Source organism: Eurosta solidaginis, chromosome 5 (genome assembly GCF_040869045.1).
Source record: "Eurosta solidaginis isolate ZX-2024a chromosome 5, ASM4086904v1, whole genome shotgun sequence".
Taxonomy (NCBI): domain Eukaryota; kingdom Metazoa; phylum Arthropoda; class Insecta; order Diptera; family Tephritidae; genus Eurosta; species Eurosta solidaginis.
Window position 1 is genome coordinate 242,026,045 of NC_090323.1, and position 21,065 is coordinate 242,047,109.

General features: G+C 38.9%; 1 protein-coding gene across 6 annotated transcripts in view; it reads right to left on the reverse strand.

Moving 5' to 3' along the window:
• Positions 1-21,065, reverse strand: part of LOC137252966 (putative uncharacterized protein DDB_G0286901) — a 155,237-nt gene that overhangs the window by 97,745 nt on the left and 36,427 nt on the right. For 3 of the 6 annotated variants that reach the window (XM_067789138.1, XM_067789134.1, XM_067789137.1), the window contains exons 1-5: positions 8,442-8,504; positions 8,227-8,348; positions 8,042-8,155; positions 7,746-7,963; positions 7,458-7,668 (exon numbers count right to left, since the gene is read on the reverse strand). The exons of 1 other annotated variant lie outside the window; for it this stretch is intronic. In XM_067789138.1, coding sequence (XP_067645239.1) covers positions 7,458-7,668; positions 7,746-7,963; positions 8,042-8,155; positions 8,227-8,328 — 645 coding nt within the window. In that variant the 5' untranslated portion in view covers positions 8,329-8,348; positions 8,442-8,504. Of the gene's footprint in view, positions 1-7,457; positions 7,669-7,745; positions 7,964-8,041; positions 8,156-8,226; positions 8,349-8,441; positions 8,505-10,242; positions 10,348-21,065 lie in introns of those variants that run through there. 2 more of the 6 variants (XM_067789136.1, XM_067789135.1) reach the window with 2 other exon arrangements.

Genomic DNA, 21,065 nt, shown 5'->3' on the forward strand with positions numbered 1-21,065 from the left:
TATAAATCTTTTGTGGCTCCTTGCTGCTCACGCCAAAGGGCGTCCCGTAGTCTACGCCTAAGCGTATCCCCACTACCTTCCAGCAGCTTCGCTGCTCAGCAAGCCACAACAAGTACCCGCTGCTGCTCGCGCCCCACGGCGCCAACAACTCAAACAGCTGATACCACTCATAACTATTACCTTCGTAGTAGAGCTGGTAGCAATGCTGAGCATCAGCCCCTGCCCCCGTCTTCTTCTCCCCCCCTCTTTTCTGGCAGCAATCGTGCAGGTCAGGGAAACAGACTCTTAGTCCCTGCCTCCGTTTGCACCGTCTGCCAGCACAGAATATATAGGTTTGCGACATCCGCTCAATGCAGCTCCTGCCTTGGGTGGTGCCACTTTCCTAGATGTTCTGGTCTCCGCGACGGCAACCCCTCGACGGGTTTCATCGCGCCATGTTGCCAGGTCGCAAACCCAAATCATCCGGGTACCCCAATGCTTGCCCAAGGGCGCCCAGTCCCAAGGCCACAACAGCAATTGCGTCCTGGCCTTCCACAACCTAGGCGTAGTCACCCCTCACTTACCCCTAGAGTGGCGGCGTCACCCCTCATGCACTTCAGAATTCTGCAGTTCAACTGTAATGGAATAACTGGGAAGATTACGGAGATAGTCGATTTCATGAAGCGGCACAACATCCGCATTGCTGCGATTCAAGAGACTAAACTCACAGCAAGATCTGCATTGCAGACCTGCTCTGGTTATAATGTCCACAGGAAAGACCGCGAGAGCGGAAATGGAGGCGGCCTCGCGTTTATTATACACCACTCTGTGCAATATCATATATTTGATCCTGGCATCGACCGCAGTGACAATGTCTTAGAACGTCAAGGCCTATCTGTCCGGTCAGGCGATGCAAATCTAGAAATCATCAACATCTACATCCCTCCTGTCACCTGTTGCCCCAGTGGATACCGCCCTAATATCGAGGCCTTACTCACTGGCAACAATCGCATTATCTTAGGCGATTTCAATGCCCATCACGACCCATGGCATTCAAACTTGCGGGCGGACAGTAGGGGTGAGATGTTGGCGGATCAAATAGACGAAACGACGTTCTGCACAATAAACGGAGACGCCCCCACACGTATGGTAGGAAGCTGTCATAGCTCGCCAGATATCTCAATCGTGAGCGCAGAACTCGTAAACTGCGTCAACTGGCAGCCGATGGTAACATTGGCATCCGACCACCTGCCCATACTTATTTCGTTCGAGCGTACCGCCGACTTCATCGTCACCGAAAAACGCACTTTCATAAACTTCAAAAAAGGAAAGTGGGAAGAATATAAATCTGCAACAGACAGCAGCTTTGCTGCCCTCCCTATCCCGACTGATGCCCGCCAAGGGCAGCGTGCCTCCCGTAAGGTCATTGACACGCACATAAACACAAACTCAGCGCGTCACCAATTACCATCACCGCTAGAGAGGTTGAGGACGCCATTGGTCGCGCTAAACCATCCAAAGCAGTGGGCCCAGACGGCATAGCCATGCCGGTGCTTAAAAACCTAGGGAAAGAGGGTTTCAAATATTTAGCGCATGTCTTCAACCTGTCTCTTTCCACCTTTGTCATACCCGAGAAATGGAAAATGGCCAAGGTGGTCCCGCTACTAAAGCCTGGGAAACCAGCTAACGTAGGTGAGTCATATCGTCCGATATCTCTCCTATCGCCAGTGGCAAAGACGCTTGAAGCCATTTTGCTCCCTTATTTCCAAGCACATTTGCAGCTAGCCCCTCACCAGCATGGCTTCAGAAAACTCCATAGCACTACCTCCGCGCTAAATGTCATTAGCACCCAGATAAATTGCGGTTTGAATCAATATCCCCACCATAGAACAGTACTCGTAGCGTTAGACCTATCAAAAGCTTTTGATACGGTCAACCATGGCTCGTTACTGCAAGACCTGGAAGGGTCTACCCTTCCCCCATGTCTTAAAAGGTGGACCGCAAATTATCTGGGTGGTTGGCAGGCATCGGTGCAATTCAGAAACGAAACATCAAAACAAAGGAGAATTAAACAAGGGGTGCCACAGGGTGGTGTCCTATCCCCGCTTTTGTTTAATTTCTACATATCTAAGCTACCTTCACCACCGGAAGGAGTCACAATCGTTTCCTACGCCGATGACTGCACAATAATGGCCACAGGCCCAGGCCCAAAGATCGATGAGCTATGCAATAAAATAAACGGCTATCTCCCTGATCTCTCCAGTTTTTTCGCCTCGCGAAACCTGGCATTGTCACCGACTAAATCTTCCGCGACCTTATTTACAACATGGACGCCCCAAATGTCGACCATATTGAACATCCACGTCGATGGCACTATGCTACCGACTGTCCTACACCCCAAAATCTTGGGTGTGACGTTTGATCAGGATCTACATTTTGGTGCGCACGCAACCGCAATTGTTCCAAGAATTCAGAGCCGTAATAAAATCCTCAAATCCCTTGCTGGCAGTACCTGGGGAAAAGATAAAGAAACGCTCTTGACCACATACAAAGCAATTAGCCAGCCGATTACGTGCTACGCGTCACCCATATGGTGGCCAGGCCTAAAAACCACCCACTGGAAGAAACTACAGGCCTGCCAAAATACTGCTCTCAGAATCGCCACGGGCTGTCTTCTCATGTCCCCAGAACACCATCTGCATAATGAGGCGAGAATACTCCCCATCAGGGAGAGAAATGAGATGCTGACCAAACAGTTTCTGTTGAATACCCAGAAACCTGGGCATCCCAACAGACATCTGATTGACGAACCAGCACCGCCTAGGGGCCTAAGGAGTCATCTCCGTAAGCATTTTGAGGAAATACGGCACATGAGAACCCAGCCGTATGAAGCGGAAAAACACAAGCAGGTCCTTGGTGAACTCCATAGACAGGCGTCGGACCTTTATGTCGGGAATTGCCCGGTGAATCCAGTACTTGAAGAAAAATATCCAGAACTCGCAGAAGAAGAACGCATACTCCCCAGGGAAACGAGTGGCACTCTTGCTCAACTTCGTTCTGGATACTGTAACAGGTTAAACTCTTACCTATCCAGAATCAACCCCGACATACAAAATGTATGCCCTGCTTGCAATGTGTCCCCACATGACACCAACCATCTCCTTAACTGTAATGTGGAACCAACGCCTCTAACACCCCTTTCCTTATGGTCCACCCCTGTTGAAACGGCAAGTTTCCTTGGACTCCCGTTAGAGGATATTGATGACAATTTGTGATCGGTCGCGGCTATTAGGTGGGGCTAGCATTGCTACAACAACAACAACAACAACAAACAAAATTTATGATCTAATTAAGAAAGTAAATAAGAAACGTGACAAAACTTTGGTATGGGACGAGAATTCGAATGAAGCGTTTGAATGCATTAAAGATAAATTTGCATCTACGATATTGTTAAATCATTTTAACAAAGATGCTAAATTATTTTTAACAGTAGATGCATCTAACACAGCGATTGGGGGCGTTATACAACAAAATTACAATAGTAAAATTATACCCATTGCATTCTTTTCTAAAAAACTTTCTCCAGCTGAAATTAAATATAGTGCTTTTGATAGGGAGTTATTGGCGATTTACTTAAATATAAAACATTTTAGATATCTTTTGGAAGGACGACAATTTACAGTTTATACGGACCATAAACCTTTGACTACTGCTTTAAATTCAAAAACAGAACGAAGTCCTAGACAAACGAGACACTTGGAATTTATAGCACAATTTACTGATGACATACAATACATTAAAGGAGAATCCAATGTTGTAGCAGATACGCTATCTAGAGCTTTTGAGGTTAATGCAATATATAATACAGAACTGAATTTTAAAATTTTACAAACTGAACAACAAAAAGATGATGACTTAAATCAACTTGTATCTGATTCAAAATATCTAAATTTAAAGTTAATTAATATTCCCATTTTAAATTTTAATATTTGGTGTGAAATTTCAGGAGAAACTCCTAGGCCATTTGTACCGAGTAATTTGCGAAAGACAGTATTTGATATTTTACATGGAATAGCACATCCGGGTACAAGAGCTACACGACGGCTCATAGTTAAAAAATATTATTGGCCTAATATGAATAAGGTATTAATATTTGGTCAAAAGAGTGTCTTAATTGTCAAAAGTCTAAAGTTTATCGTCATACAAAATCCCCTGTTGTCAAAATTCAAATTCCCAAGAATAGATTTGAACACATCCATTTAGATATAGTTGGCCCATTACCTATTTCAAAAGGACATCGCTATATTTTAACGATTATTGAAAGATTTACCCGTTGGCCTGAGGCATATGCATTAAAAGATATTTCAGCAACTACAATTGCAAATAAGTTTTTTAGAGAATATATTTCTCGGTTTGGAGTTCCGTTAAAGATAACAATTGATCAAGGTAGCCAATTTACATCGAAATTGTTTTCAGAGTTAACTAAATTACTTGGTAGTCACCAAATTACAACATCCGCATATCACCCTCAAGGAAATGGTATGGTTGAAAGGTTTCATAGACAACTAAAGACTGCTATAATAGCAAGAGAAGACACAAATAATTGGTATGACGAGTTTCCGGTTATATTACTTGGTTTGCGATCTATTTACAAAGAGGATATTTCGGCCACACCAGCGGAAATGGTTTTCGGTCAGAATTTACGTTTGCCAGGGGAACTTGTTTTGCCATCAGCTAAAAATTTAGATCAAATTTAAGTCATCATAAAGATTCTGATACTGGAATTTACGTTCCAAAAGATCTTCAAAATTGTAAATTTGCATTTGTTCGAGTCATTAATAAACATTCATTACAACAACCATATGAAGGACCTTACAAAATTGTGGAAAAAGATCAAAAATGTTTTAAACTTGAAATAGATAATAATATTAAAACTATTCCCATTGACAGATTAAAGCCTGCAATAATTGAAACAACAGACACAAACAACACCAAGAATTTACATAAAAAGAGAGTTACATTCAATTTGTTTAATGATAAATTTTCTTGAAGGGGGAGTAATGTAGGGTTCTTATTATTTTTATTTAACTTTGTATTTTAGTTACTTTGAACTTTGTAATTTTTTAAATGTATTATCAATATTTTAAGTTTCAATGTTGATTTTTGAATTATCAAAAATTTTCATCATGAAAAGAAATTTGTAAAACAAAAAGTTAAAAAGATCAAAATAAAACATAAATTTATTTTATTTATAACCTACAGGGACCATCTCCAGAAGCACTTTGATGAGATCCGGCACCTGCCAACACAGCAGTGTCATCCAGACGAGCACAAGGAGTGTTCGCTGAAAGAGCCCTATCATTGGTCACCATTTACTAAGATTTACAATGAGTCCTATGTGTATAGCATGGGTTGCCCCTGCTACAACGGGTATAAGAAATTGCATGCCCAGTGGCAAATCTACAGACCTACAGGGGCTGGCAAAGTTGACGTACCCATATTCATATAAAATAGCTGATCCAACCAACCTTATGGAAATCAATGTAATTGGTCAATGGTACCATACCATAGCGCCCAAGCAATAACCATACCCTAGCCAACCAATTGGTTTTGGGTTTTTCGCCATATACATAACCTAAAAATATTTGTGTTGGTAAATTTATAAACTTTTTGTATATTTTATTTATGGTTTTGGACACGTTTTGACTAAGCGACTTATTATTTGTGGAATATGTTTTCAAGATTTTTAGTTTCGGGCGCCAATAACTGATGCCAATTGATGTGGATAAGCAAAACTATGGTCATGACTATGGCGTTATGACTATGTCAACTTTACCAGGCCCTTACATTGACATGAAAGCCCGGCAACAAAAAATGTTTATACTCAGCGTGCTTTGCACACAGAGTATATTAACTTTGATTGGATAACGGTTGGTTGTACAGGTATAAAGGAATCGAGATAGATATATATTTCCATATATCAAAATCATCAGTATCGAAACAAAATTTGATTGAGCCATGTCCGTCCGTCTGTCCGGTAACACGATAACTTGAGTAAATATTGAGATATCCACCAAATTTGGTACACGAGCTTATCTGGACCCAGAATAGATTGGTATTGAAAATGAGCGAAATCGGATGATAACCACGCCCACTTTTTATATATATAACATTTTGGAAAACAGAAAAACCTGATTATTTAGTAAATAATACACATAAAATGCTGAAATTGGACATGTGGACTGATATTGAGACTCTTGATAAAAATTTGAAAAACAAATTTTTAAATGAGCGTGGCACCGCCCACTTGTGATAAATTCAATTTTACAAATATTATTAATAATAAATCAAAAATCGTTAAACCTATCGTAACAAAATTCGGCAGAGAGGTTGCCTTTACCATAAGGAATGCTTCGAAGAAAAATTAACGAAATCGGTTACGAACCACGCACACTTTTATATAAAAGATTTTTAAAAGGGTCGTGGACGAATAAAATAAGCTATATCTTTGCAAAAAAAGAGCTTTGTATCAATGGTATTTCATTTTCGAAGTGGATTTATAACAATAAATAGGAAAAACTTCAAATTTAAAAAAATGGGTGTAGCACCGCCCCTTTTATGACTAAGCAATTTTCTATGTTTCGGGAGCCATAACTCGAAGAAAAATTAACGGATCTTAATAATTTTAGGTATACAAATTTTCCCTATAGCAAGAAATATTTCTAGAAAAAATGGACGAGATCGGTTAAAGACCACGCCCACTTTTATATAAAAGATTTTTAAAAGGGTCGTAGACGAAAATAATAAGCTATATCTTAGCGAAAAAGAGCTTTGTATCAATAGAATTTTACTTTCTAAATTGAATTATAACATTAAATTGTAAAACGCATAAATTTGAAAAAATGGGTGTGGCACCGCCCCGTTTTTGTCCAAGCAATTTTCAATGCTTCCGGAGCCATAACTCGAAGAAAAATTTACATATCGTAATAAAATTGGGTACATATATTTTCCTTATAGCAGAATATTTCTAGTAAAAATGGACGGGATCGTCAACTTAGATATAAAACAAGTTTAAAAGGTTTACAAGGGTCGTAGACTAGAATAATAACCTATAACTTAGCAAAAAATAGTTTTGAATCAATGATATTTCACTTATCAAGTTTTATTGTAAGAGGAAATGGGGAGACATCTCTTTTAAACGGGCGGTGCCACGTGTTATGTAGAAAAGTAATTTATCTGATATAAAATGTGGAATTGAAGCTCACGCTGAGTATATAATGTTCGGTTACAACCGAACTTAGACACCTTTACTTGTTTATTTTAACTTTTATATAAGGTTTCAATGAATTGTATCAATTGTCTGATCTTTTTTTGTACACCTATTTTACGGATATGCTACAAGTTTTTCCTTGATTCACTTTTTAAATAAATCCATTTTTTATTGCCGGGCGTTCGCATAATATTAAAAATTATCTTACGTTTTCAAATTTTGCAGCATGAAAATTAGCAACGGTAATCGCAGCAGTCAGCTTTTCCTTCAAAACAGATCTGTTACCGCAGCGAATATTATCAAGCTCGTTTTCCAGGCGTGTTGCATCTACACATTTTAGCAGCATAACTAATAAACGCAGCGCCATCATTTGGGTATTAAAATCACCAACAAAGTCAATAGGAAGCCAAACACAAGCTCTATAATTACAAAGTCAAAACAACATATGGTGGTACAGAAATGGCTGAAACAAGAATACATTTATACATATGCCTACATGATGCCCGTTTCGAAACTAGCCAATTTCTCTAGTACTTCCGGTCGTACATTACTTAAAAGCTCATGCATCATTTCTAATATTTGGAAATGATAAGAGATTATTCCTTTTGGCTGATATTGTAAGCAACCAATAATATATGTTACAGAGGCCGGCAGTACTTTTTCAAAGTGTCCGCGAACGGTTTCATTTTGTATACTTATACAAGACTGAATTTTCTGAAAATTAAAATAAGTCAATATAATAACGAAGATTGGTTTTTTAAAATGGAAGCAATTCGGATTTTTGTTTCTTACCAAGAACAAACTGAACCATTTTATGACCAGCCCATATGCTTCGAGTTGCCTTTGCTGCAATCCCTCTTCCAGTACACGAAATCCCAGCAGCATATCATAAAATAATTTCTTTTTCTTTAAATCGTAATAAAATAAATATGAACCATTGTTCTGCAGTATTCATACGGTATCCAATTAAAACATACCAACTTTTTTGCTACTATTAGTGTTTCTATTTTTCCAATTGCGTTCGTTACATCCACCAGAGAAAGCGATGAACCGGTAAAAACACTGCCACTAGGCGCCATTTGTTTAAATGCTATTTCCCCTGAATAAATACAGCGTTAATAAACATTTTATGTGGTTTTGTTTATAAAAATAATTTTATATTAGTATTTGTGGTTTATTTTAGAAAACTCACCGTTTTAAATTTGATTAATATATGCTTTTTTTTTTGAGATTTGATATAATGCTTATGGATTCGTAACTGTCGAATCTAAGAAAAATAACAGGAAGCAATTGAAATTTGAAAATTTCAATTTGAAGTATTGTTTGTTCTAAAGATGAACAATTTTCGATATAAATTAGGCATTCCTCGTGTTCCAATGGTACATGAACCAGATACGGATAGAGATTTAAGCTGGAGACATTGGTGCTTTATCGGTAACCGTATCGGTAACTTTTAACAGCTGAGTCGATCAACCTAATGAGAATCAATGCAATCGATTATTGGTGCCGCTAAGGTCGTAACCGTATCGTAGCCAACCAATTGGTTTTTGGTTTACCGTCTAACGATAAACAGCTGATTACGTTAGGGATACGACTACAGCGATACGACATACGGCACCAATGACTCCAGCTTTAACATGCAAATGAAACAACAATGTGATCCATATGGTCACATTGTATCAATCCATAAGGCGCTCTGGGGACGTCTATGCATCATGTACGTAGCGTGAAAGCCCCGACAAATTACCAGTTTTTAATATAGACGAGCCGTACCCGTGCACATCTTGCGCAACCAATCTAAAAGTCTCTTATCAAATATCAACAGAAATCAGCTGTTCTATCAATCATTTAAAACTTACAACTTGCGCTGCCATCTGACGTATAAGAGCAACTGGCGGTAATGCAGTGCAAATATTCACAATAGTGCCATAGTACAAATAGATTTCTTTGTGTGCACACAATCGTTTATTTTTAGCAAATTATTTTAATAAAATAGAGCTAAACAAAAGCTCTACGACCAAAATTGCCCAAAGCTCGCTAATAGCCCGAATCTCCATCCTTACAACCAAAACTTTATTTATAGATTTGGATTCCAAATAGGGGCGAAAAAGGGACCTGTACATAGACATAATATATATGATGAGTTTAACAAAAGCTTATGCATTATGAGTAGATTGCACGTATTTTTACGGAGAACGGTAGATTGGGCGGCACTGGCGCCATCTGATATTGAAAAGTAGCCAACTCCCAAATTTTGTTGAAAGCAAATCATAAGAAGTAGAATTTGACATTTGCTTTGGCTAAGGGTGTTGGCACAGGTTGCAAGTGAAATTATTTTTCCCAATGGTTGGTATATTTTCTAAAACTTCGCAATTAAAAACTGCAATATAGCAATCGAATACGACACAAAATATATTAGGAAGTATTTTTGTTGTATATAGAGAATGTTTATAACAGTGCTTCGCGAAATGTTGTATGTGAATGGCAAGGCGTAATAAACTTGAATTGCCAAGTCTGTAAATCCTTCATATTTACAAACGCAACATCTTGGTTGATTGTGGCGATCTTATTGGAATGCATAAGCTTGTGTTAAACGCATCTATATGAAAAATGTAATTGTGGCGCCCTTTAGCCCTAGAAAGATAACGTTACTTTTTTACCCTAGAAAGATAACGTACGTGTGAGAGACGTGTTCAAGTTTTAGAACCCTAAAGATATAAAAAAAAAATTAAATTTTTTTTTTGTTTTTTTTTAATCATTTATTTGATATTAATTCACTTGGTTTAAATGTTTTTTAGAAAAAAAATATTGTTTTTTTTAATATATCAAAAATTAAGTTTGACTTGTCTTGGTACTTGTCCTTACAAAAATCAGTTTTTTTCGAAGGACCTCAGTTTATAGCAAAAAAATTTAAATTAAATACATATTCTTGTACTTCAATTGAATGAGTTAACTGTTTTAAACTATACTTAAAAAATATTAGCTAAAATTACCTTTTTCGGCAAAAATTACATATAAAATTATTCATGTCACGTAGTCACGTAAAAGATAACGATACGTCTCTTAGACGTATTTTTAAAAAACAATCGTATATATTTCAGCAAACAAAAAAGTTACTACTGAAAAACACCCCCCATTGACAAGCTGGTAATGGTAGCTGAAAAGAAAAGAAGGTATTTAATACGTTTTTCGAGCTTCCGACGAAGAAATATGGATCTAAGTATGCAAAGCAAGGGAATACAGCCTTCCCAAGTGTCCGTCCTTTTGTCAATTGCTTGCTCAAAGGAGGTCTTTATAAACCGACACCGCAATTTTCAAAGAGTTTAGCATACTTAAACGCAATTTTTATGAAATTGAATGGTGATAAATTTGCTACAAGTCTACATTCTTTTTTTATTTATTGTATAAGAAGAAGGAAGGAGCTGTTGAACCATTTTTAGGGAGATCATTACCCTGTTGTTCAGCAGGTTAGACACTAGTTGTGAGAGTCCTTATGCCCGTTGTAGCAGGGGTCACTTTGGGGACAAGCCCTGCCTATACACATTCTGTGCCCTTTTAGCATTGACATGGATTTGGCTTCCCACGTAACAAACTAAATACCTACCACACACTGCAGGCTTTGGAGGTTCACTTTTTACCAACATGCCTTTAGAAATATCCACTGAAGAGGTATGGTAATAGGCAATGCTAGAGCAACAGGGTATTTTTCTGTCTTGGGGTCAAGCTGCCGTAAAGATACGAGTCATTATCCAACGTATGAGTCATTATCCGCTATTATTCAATAAAAATGCATGTTTTACTGTATTCTTAATCGATATGTATGCACATAAATTGTGCTTAAGCATATTATTATTGTCTAAGATGAACATTGCGTTTTCATCCCGAAAAACCACAATTTCGTCTTAAACAGTAACGGTCTGGCAATGCTTGTAGCAAAACACCAAACATTATGAAACTTCAAAAACTCCCAAATACTTCAAAAATTTTAAGCTGAACTACCTTCTTTTTTATACCATGGTAACGCCAGACGTACCTGCGTCGTGTCACTTGTACTCACAAATCACACACACAAGATTGCACACTGCGCATATGCAAAAAAAAAAAAAAAAAAAAAAAAACAAATTTTATAATTTATTTACACATATATACATATATAAAAAACAAAACCCTACAATACAAGTAGTCGAACGCACAAGCACTATATGCACAGTGTTTAAGGTAGGCTTGCTAATATTCGTAGAAGAGGTATACGTCAAGCAAATTCAGGTAGTAAGCAGGGCGTGTCAGTCCCAGCGTTAACCATTCCGCGGCACTATCTAAGTACAGCAACGTGACCCCGACAGACGTAGAGCTTAGTGATCAACCTACCTCCCGACGGAATACTTGACGGTAGTACCGGGGGGTAAATGGTACTCAGACGGTAGGAGGTTTAGTGCGGTTAAAGTCCCACACTGACTATGAGGCTTTCGATGCTTCCTCCTCGTAAAAAAAAAAAAAACACTGCGCATGTACACAAAAGATCAGCTGTTTTTTATGGGCAATTTTTACGTTTTTTTTTCCTTTAGCTCTTGTTTTTTTCTCTCTTTCATTCGCTCAAGCAGTCAAGTGTGACGTAGACGCGCAGAACGAAGCTATTTTGAACTCGTGAATGCGCAATCTGGGTAGCTGATTTGTGTGTGACATGTATTTGTTGCCAGCTTTTAAGGTCCGAATACATAAGAATAGGTTTATTTGACGATCCCCATACAAACACAAGCAGTCAAATCATCTGCACCATACGATGCTGCATTTCAAATAGGTTATTATGTAGTGTACTTGATTGTATTGATACTACTGTAGTCACGTTAAATTATACTTTTATTGATCAAACGTAAATTTATTACATAAATAATACTCTTAGGCAATGTGCACACGAGGCTACGCGTCATAGACGCGTACAAGATATTTCATATAGCTACAATTTCTCTACGCCTCAAGATCTGCACACGAAGCTTCTTTCGAGCGTTGCTACAAAAAGCAAACAAACAGCAAGCGCTCCGGGTGTATTTCTACCATGAAAAGCTCTCAGTGAAAACTCATCTGCCTTGCAGATGCCGTTCGGAGTCGGCATAAAACATGTAGGTCCCGTCCGGCCAATTTGTAGGGAAAATGAAGAGGAGCACGACGCAAATTGGAAGAGAAGCTCGGCCTTAGATCTCTTCGGAGGTTATCGCGCTTTACATTTATTTTTAATATACCTTTTACGCACTTTTATTAACTAAAGTAACATTTTTTAACTAATTACACAAATTTGCATGCAAAAAAATTTAAAGAAACATCTTGTTCTTCCTTTTTTTCACGCGTACGTACGCTCAGCGACCAACATTGCTGTACGCTTAGCTACACGAAAATTTCATGCTTTGTCGCTTTCATGTAGCTGACGCCTCGTACGCAGCTCTCCATTCAAATACGTGTGTTCGGCATCAAAGCGTACAAATTTCGCCAGCAGAGTCTATGACGCGTAGCCTCTTCTGCACCTTGCCTTACAACTCATAAAAGAAATTTAAATTTATTAAAGTACTTCACAATAACACTCAAACTGTGCAACGAATAGCTTGCATAATAACCAAACTGGTTGATAGCTCAAATGAAACTCTACTATTCAAAATAATACTGCTCTTGCTCGCTAGATAGCATCTTAGTCGAAACTGTTGACAACTCAAATCAAACTGAATTCCAGCGCCTCTACAATTGCCGCCTTTTATACTCTTGGATTTCAACGTTCGCATCTTCTAGGCGCTTCCAGAATCTACCAGTCCAGCAGCTCTCAAACCTCTCAGCTGTAACTACAATTGCTCATGGTTTAATTATACAAGGTTACCCATGTAGCACAATGTCACCCTGTACTTTTCACCTTCCAAACTCCCACATTGCTCCTAAAACTTAAGGTGTTACTTCTTTTTAAACTCCTTTCAGAACATTGAAAAAAATTTTAAAAACGTATTTAAAGTTTAACTTAAAAAAAAATGTACAAGTTGGGTACACTTATATACTTTTGATAGTTTATTTTGTTCTCATCCGTTAAAAAATAAAATATTTTTCTGCAAATCTGAGGTAATTTACAAACTAAAATTAAATTTTTTAATAGTTTTAATTTGTTTAACTGTGAATTTCTTTTGCAGGTGGTATTTACAATACACGAGCATATCCATATTAAGGTATTACAGGACTTTGTAGGAACTATTGGCCTTTCCTGTAAGAAATTAATCAGAAAAAGTAAGTAGAATCGAAAGTGATGTAAAAATAAAGTAAATATGCCTTCTGTATTGCTATTCTTATTTTCAGGACTTTGTATCAACTAGTTGCTTTTCATATACCAGGCGTTTTTTGTAAAAGTAAGATTTTATACAATACCAATAAACATATTTGCATTAGTGACCAAGCCAACCTAACACTTCACTTTTCATACGTTTCAAAAGAAAGTGCTTTAAGGATGAGCGATAGATAGTCCCTGTTGGCAGCTCCTCTTGGTGAGTTTTGAGGAATTACAGAGTTCAGTAAAAAAATGGTGGATCATTTAATGCGGTATTGTAAAATTTCAAAGAAGATCCTTTCAGCCGCTGCTCAGACTAGATGGAAGCAGCTCACTTAAACACATAAAATAACGGTGCCACTGTTTTCTGATCGTTAAGTGAATACTACATTGCAACGTTATACTTCCGGATAAGGCGACTGGAAGGTTCAGTTTGCAGTACTGCATCATCTCTAAGGTGTTGACAAGTCGCGCTTGTTCAGCAAGCAAGCCCTTAGGCGGAGAGGGAGATTTCCACCATACAAAGACTCAATAATAGTCCCTACCCTGATTTCTCTACTAGAGAAACGAACCTCATGAAATAGTTTGCTGATCGCTCGTAAGGGCATTCTTTCCCGAAACCGTGAATCCAATCCATAGCGGCAGTCACGTAAACCACGGGTGAAGCAAAAGGGTAAGGTAAAGGGGCTTAGGTTACTCTCGCGGTATACACGCCTGTTGTAAGATGCCACTAAAATCCAGAGACGTGGAAGGTTCGACATATGACGTAGTCATACAATATCCTTCCCGAGATAATTAAAAATAAAAAAAAAAAAAAAAAATGTAAGGCGCGATAACCTCCGAAGAGATCTAAGGCCGAGCTTCTCTTCCAATTTGCGTCGTGCTCCTCTTGATTTTTCCCTACAAATTGGCCGGACGGGACCTACATGTTTTATGCCGACTCCGAACGGCATCTGCAAGGCAGATGAGTTTTCACTGAGAGCTTTTCATGGCAGAAATACAATCGGAGTGCTTGCCAGACACTGCCGAGGGGCGACCCCGCTTAGAAAAATTTTCTTCTAATTGAAAAATCTTATTTCTAAAATTTTGATGTTGCTTTGCCCGGGAGTTGAACCCAGGGCATACGGCGTGATAGGCGGAGCACGCTACCATCACACCACGGTGGCCGCCGAGATAATTGGGTGCCTAAATTATGCGAATTTCCGGTATACTCCGCATAAGGCTAGGACTCTAGAATATGAGGACCCCAAAGGTGATGTAGTTGACCCTTCTAGCAATTCTATTGTTTCATAAGGCTTCTCTTCGGATTGCGGGCGGAATTGGAAGTCGATTTCGACACCGCCTTAAAAATATTTGGGACATTCACGTGCTTATCAGGTTATCTGCTACTACAAACACAATATACACAAGCCTGAATTAGCCAATGGACCAATTATTTTTCTAGTTGTACACATACTAACACACCAAACTTCAGTACTTGGTATTCACGACTTTTTTTCCTAGAGCCTAACTTTTGCACAAAACATAAATTTACATGCAATAACTTATGGATATGACTTGTTTTAGGGAGTTAAAATGCCACAAAACATGGGCAAATGAAGGCTTCAAGCTATTCCATGTCCCAAGAAATGAAATGAAGAGAAAAATCTGGAGCGAATCTTGGGGTTTTAATTTAAGAGCTGGTTCGAAATTGTGTATAGTACATTTTTCAGCCGATGACTTTAGAAATTTTGTTAATTTGAGCGAGGCGAAATTATCAGATGCAGCCCTTCCAGTGGCAATAGAAGTCCTTGAATCTTGGGATAATTCCGAGAAAGATTTCATCGATGCCTCAGCACAAACAGAGTACTTTAATTATTAATTGTACAAAGTTTTTCTTATTGCTCTTATTTTTGGGGGTTAGGTCGTATCTTGACAGTCGGGTCTCAAACTTGGAAGAGGAACTACTGGATTGTAATAAGAGGCTCGCAAAGCTAGAAATTCTACAAGAAAATTTGCGTCAATTTTTACCAATAATCAAATCCGTAAAATTGAGAATCCATCAAAAAATGTACATTGGACATGGCAAGATATATCGCCCGCAATAGCATTGCATGCTGCGGGACCCAGAGCCTACACGCATTTGTATAAAATGGGATTCCCTCTTCCATGCGATTCGACAATAAGCAGATGGCTACAAAAGCTTAAGTTTGAGGATGGTATAATTAAATATTCATTAATCATGTTAAAAAGTGCAAGCGATGTTCCAATTTCGGATAGGCTATGTGTGCTTAGCTTTGACGAAATGAAAGTAGAATCGGTATACGAGTATGACAACCTCGCAGACTTGCATACGATTGTCCGATGACTAAAGAAATTCTAGACTTTATCATTATAAAATTGCAAGAAGTAGGATACCCTGTTGTAGCAAAGGTGTCAGACTTGGGTCCCAGTAACCAAATAAGGAAGGAGTTAGGTATATCACACGGTATGCTAGTCAAATGAATTTACATTTTGTTATTTAATGTAATATTTCTTATTTAAAGAACGTTGTTGGTTTCAAAACCCTGCGATGGGTGGCAAAATTTATGTGTTCGCAGATGCTCCACATTTGTTAAAATTGGTGCGAAATCACTTCTTAGATGACACGTATAAATACAAAGGTGCAACAATGGCGCCTAAAGCAATTGCGCAGCTCATGACGTATACAAGCGCATCAGATTTGTCAATCGTGCACAAATTAAAAGAAAAACATTTAACGGTACATCATGCAGGCAGGCAAAAGGTTTAATTCGCTGCACAACTCTTTTCGCATAGCGTAGCTAGTGTCATCCGAAGATGTCATTCATTAGGTTTGGAGATATATTATGCTTTGGAAACAGCGGAATTCATCGAGATCGTCAATGACTGGTATGATCTCTTCAACACGAAATTCTCCACCTTTCAATTAATTGCAAATAAAAAGCCTTTCGGAATGGCGTTAAATGAGCAATTGCAAACATTAGAGCGAATGGATGTGTGCATGCAGCAAACTCTAGCCTACAGACATAAAGCATTATTGCCTTTTCAGAACACCATACTTATAAACAACAATTACCTCAGACAGTTGTATCAGTTTGTTCAGGATGAATACGGCCTTGAATATATTCTAACTTACCGACTTAATCAGGTCATCATTGAAAATTTTTTCGGCGCGATGCATGCCAAAGGTGGTCTTCATGAAAAACCAAGCCCAATGCAGTTCAAGTATAGACTGCGAAAATATTTATTGGGTAAATTGAATGTTGATAGGCACACAAACACATAATATCTATATAACTAATTATAATTTCTTTCCTTAGCTCGTAACACGGAAATTCTCGCAGCTCGCGGAAACGTGGAACTTGATGAAACCGAGTGGATCTCAATGGATGAATTGTCGGTTGAAGATATAACCACTCTCCTTCCTGGAGAGGAGATTGCTTTCCAAGAGTCCACATTCTTCCCACCGTAAAATCAGGAATGTAATATCGATATTTTGAAAGAAGATGCATTGGAATATGTCGCCGGATATATAATTCGAAAACTAGGCCTTACGGAGTACGTTGAAAATGAGTCCTCGAATAGTTATGTTGATTGCTTGTCCAAAGGTAGGCTTCTTAAGCCAAACGACTGTTTTTTAAAACAAATAAAGCTGCTGGAATCGGTGTTTATTAAATTTAACGGCGACGGTATTTCGGGTGCGTCATCTTATATGCAAAAGTTATTATCATGCGCCGAATATCTGAACATAAATTTAGATGTCAAAAAGCTTTTTTTCAAATGTCGAATGTATTTTCGGATTAGAAATTTAAACAATTGTTATTAAATGTCCAAAAAACTAAGAGAAGGTATTAAAGGTGGTTTTTCTCTCGAAACATTAACTTAAACTCTGAGTTTTATTTTACTTGGTATTGCTAATATTATATATGGCGGCCACCGTGGTGTGATGGTAGCGTGCTCCGCCTATCACACCGTATGCCCTGGGTTCAACTCCCGGGCAAAGCAACATCAAAATTTTAGAAATAAGATTTTTCAATTAGAAGAAAATTTTTCTAAGCGGGGTCGCCCCTCGGCAGTGTCTGGCAAGCGCTCCGATTGTATTTCTGCCATGAAAAGCTCTCAGTGAAAACTCATCTGCCTTGCAGATGCCGTTCGGAGTCGGCATAAAACATGTAGGTCCCGTCCGGCCAATTTGTAGGGAAAAATCAAGAGGAGCACGACGCAAATTGGAAGAGAAGCTCGGCCTTAGATCTCTTCGGAGGTTATCGCGCCTTACATTTATTTTTTTTTTTATTGCTAATATTAAGCGCATAGAGAAGACGCAACGACAAAGGCGAGTGGAACGTAGCAAACCGCTTTTAGGAAATTCAACACTGTACCTCCGGGCTAGTTTTGCAAATAACATGCCTATGCCAGGTTTTTCAGTGCGACTGTAAACTCCAGTTAAAGTTGACTAGAGTTTAACCTTGCCACTTTGTTCAATAACATCAAATTTTGAGTCTCATCTCTGCTTAAGCGGCCGAAGTGGCAGGTTTAAACCCTAGTCAACTTTAACTGGAGTTTAAGCTCGCACTTAAAAACCGGGCATTAAATTAATTACCTTCGTCAGATATTATATGCTATTTTAAAAGAATATTGATTCAAGGTTCGATTCGAGCTCAAGGCCAGAACAAAAATTTTTTTCTAATGATAATTATTGTTATTTTTTAATTTTTCTAAATTGAAAAATTGTATTTTGTTTTTGGAATAGTAAGTAGAAAATTTTTCAGACAACCTGCCATAGCTGGGCAGATAGCTCGAATCGAACCTTGAATCATTTATCAATAGGCCGATAAAAACAAAAACAATTGTTAAAAGAATATTAGTAACTTCTAAACATACATTTTTCTACAATTTTATTACCTTTTTGAAAACGGGATTAAATTCTTCCCCTTTTTCCTCTCCTTCTCAAAAACAACCATAAGTGCGGAGTGTCACATTTAAAAAAAAGCTACATCCGGAACCTCTTGTAATTGAATTATGGTTTTTCTTATTGCATACTTTCAGGAGTATCTCAGATATATGCATGTGTTTGTGCATTGACTCTCCGCTGCTCGTATACGTACATGGTACATATGTGTAGACGCAATTATTGTTTCGTTTATGTAGATACATATTGATTGATCTATGGATGTGAATTGTGTGTGTGATCGTCCCGATCAGACAAATCTCTCGATCTATACGCTGCCAGCCTCGCCAAATGTACCACTCTTCTATTTCGTGATTTCCCAATTGCTTGTATGCGGTAGACGACATCACTGATCGTCTTCACAACTCTGTACGGGCCTTCCCAACTGCACCGATATTTGGATGGAACACCTTTCCGCCGGTGAGGATTGTATAGCAGTACCAAATCTCCCTCCCGGAAACCTTCCAAATTATTTTCCTTGTCGTACCTGTGTTTCATCTTACTACTCATTATCCTGGATCGTTCCCTCGCCCTCTGTTGCTTGGCCAATGAATTACTTCGTAGAGCTTGCGCTTGACGGATTGGCTTCGCATAATCAGTATCGTTCCCACATTTCACAACAGTAGTGCGCTCCGGCTTAAAACTACCCTCCCATTCTTTCTCGGAAATTCGTTGCTTCGTTTTCCTGCGTCTTTTAGGTTTTGTCAATGCCAGTGTTTCTCTCGCAGGTACTTTTGGTTTTGCTTTATTTGGCTCATTCGACCTATTAACCTTTGCCTTTGACTTCCGTGGTTTTTGTTGAGTCTTCTCCACCAGTACTCGATTACTACTGAATCCTTTCCGCAAACTGAAGTTAAGTGGTATATCCTGGTTCTTATAGCGCATAATCTTTCTCCGCATATCGATCCTGATGTCATGGTCAGCTAAGAAGTCCACTCCCAATATGACTTCATCAACAACCTCCGCCACAATGAATTTGTGTAGAACCATGGCCTTTCCAATTAATACCTCACATACCATTTCTCCTTGGACTTGGTTATACTCGCCAGTGACCGTACGCAACCTTGCTTCAGGTAACGTTTTTATTCTCCTGTTGACCAAGTCAGATCGCATCAAGAAATGAGATGCGCCCCTATCTACAGTCAGTATACGTTCTTTACCATCCACATTCCCTCAGACGGTAAGACTGCTCGATTTTCTACCAATTTGCAACACAGATATCACAGGACATTCAATAGCCGGTGCAAGTTTTCGTTCTTTACATCCGACACGCTCTTGCTCATTTCCGCCAGCTTTGCGCTTACGGCCACCCACATTGTTGGAACTGTTAGGGTTGGTGTTGCAATAACGCGCAATATGCCCTGGCTTTCCACACTTAAAGCATTTGACTGCATCATTATTCTTCTGCTGCGTACCGTTCAATGCTTCCAAAATTGCGTCTACCCAGTCTGGCTTTTCCACTTCCACGCGATGGGCTTTGTACGCTGGCTTACTCAAAAGTGAGGCTCTTTCCTGAGTCAGTGCATGCGGTACCGTTTCAGCAAATGTTAGTTTTGGATTCGCATGTGTAGCCCGCTTCGTTTCCACATCTCGTATGCCATTTATGAAGCTCTGGATTTTTACCCTTTCAGTGTATTCCACGGGTGCGTCCGCATTTGCAAGATGAGCCAATCTTTCAATATCTGAAGCAAACTTCTGCAATGTCTCATTTGCTTTTTGGTAGCGGTTTTGCAACTCAATTTGGAATATCTGTTTCCTATGCTCGCTTCCGTAACGTCGTTCTACAGCAGCCATCAATGTGTCATAACTGTTCCGTTCGTACTCTGGAATAGTCTGTAAGATTTCGGCAGCTGGTCCTTTCAATGCTACGAAGAGTACAGCAACTTTATCTTCCGCATTCCAGTTGTTCACTGCCGCGGTCTTCTCAAACTGCAGCTTAAAGACCTGGAAAGGAACAGAACCGTCAAAGGATGGTGTTTTTACCTTTGGATTACTCGCTGAAACAGCTGGGCGATTTAGTTGTAACTGCTCCATACGACCCTTCAAATCATCGACTTCTGCCTGAAATTGAGCGATTTTTGCATCCTGCGCTTCCCGCTTTGATGTTACCCTTGCTTCCTGTGCTTCTAACTGCGAAGACATTTGTGCCACCTGCAATGATAAGCGCTCCTCTTGTTCTTCTATCTTGGATGTTATACGTGTCTCTTACGATCCCAGTTGGGATGCTATACTTGTCTTCTGTTCTGCCAGTTGAGATGACATTTGTGACGACATTTCTGAAATACGCGTTTCTTATGCTTCAATATTCGATGTTACTTCTGACGACATTTCTGCAATACGTGTCTTCTGTTCTTCCATCTTGGATGTTATACGGTTCTCCTGGGATTCTAGTTGAGATGCCACTGTCGATGTTTGAGCAGATATTGCAGCTAAAATCATGTTAAAATCTGTGCTCGTAACTGTCTGCGAAGTTTCATTTTTCTCTTCAATTTTTGCTGTCTCGTCGACATCAATATGAAAGACATACTCTTCCACGTTAATTCCTTCTGCTTCCATAGCCTCTCGTACTCGTGCCT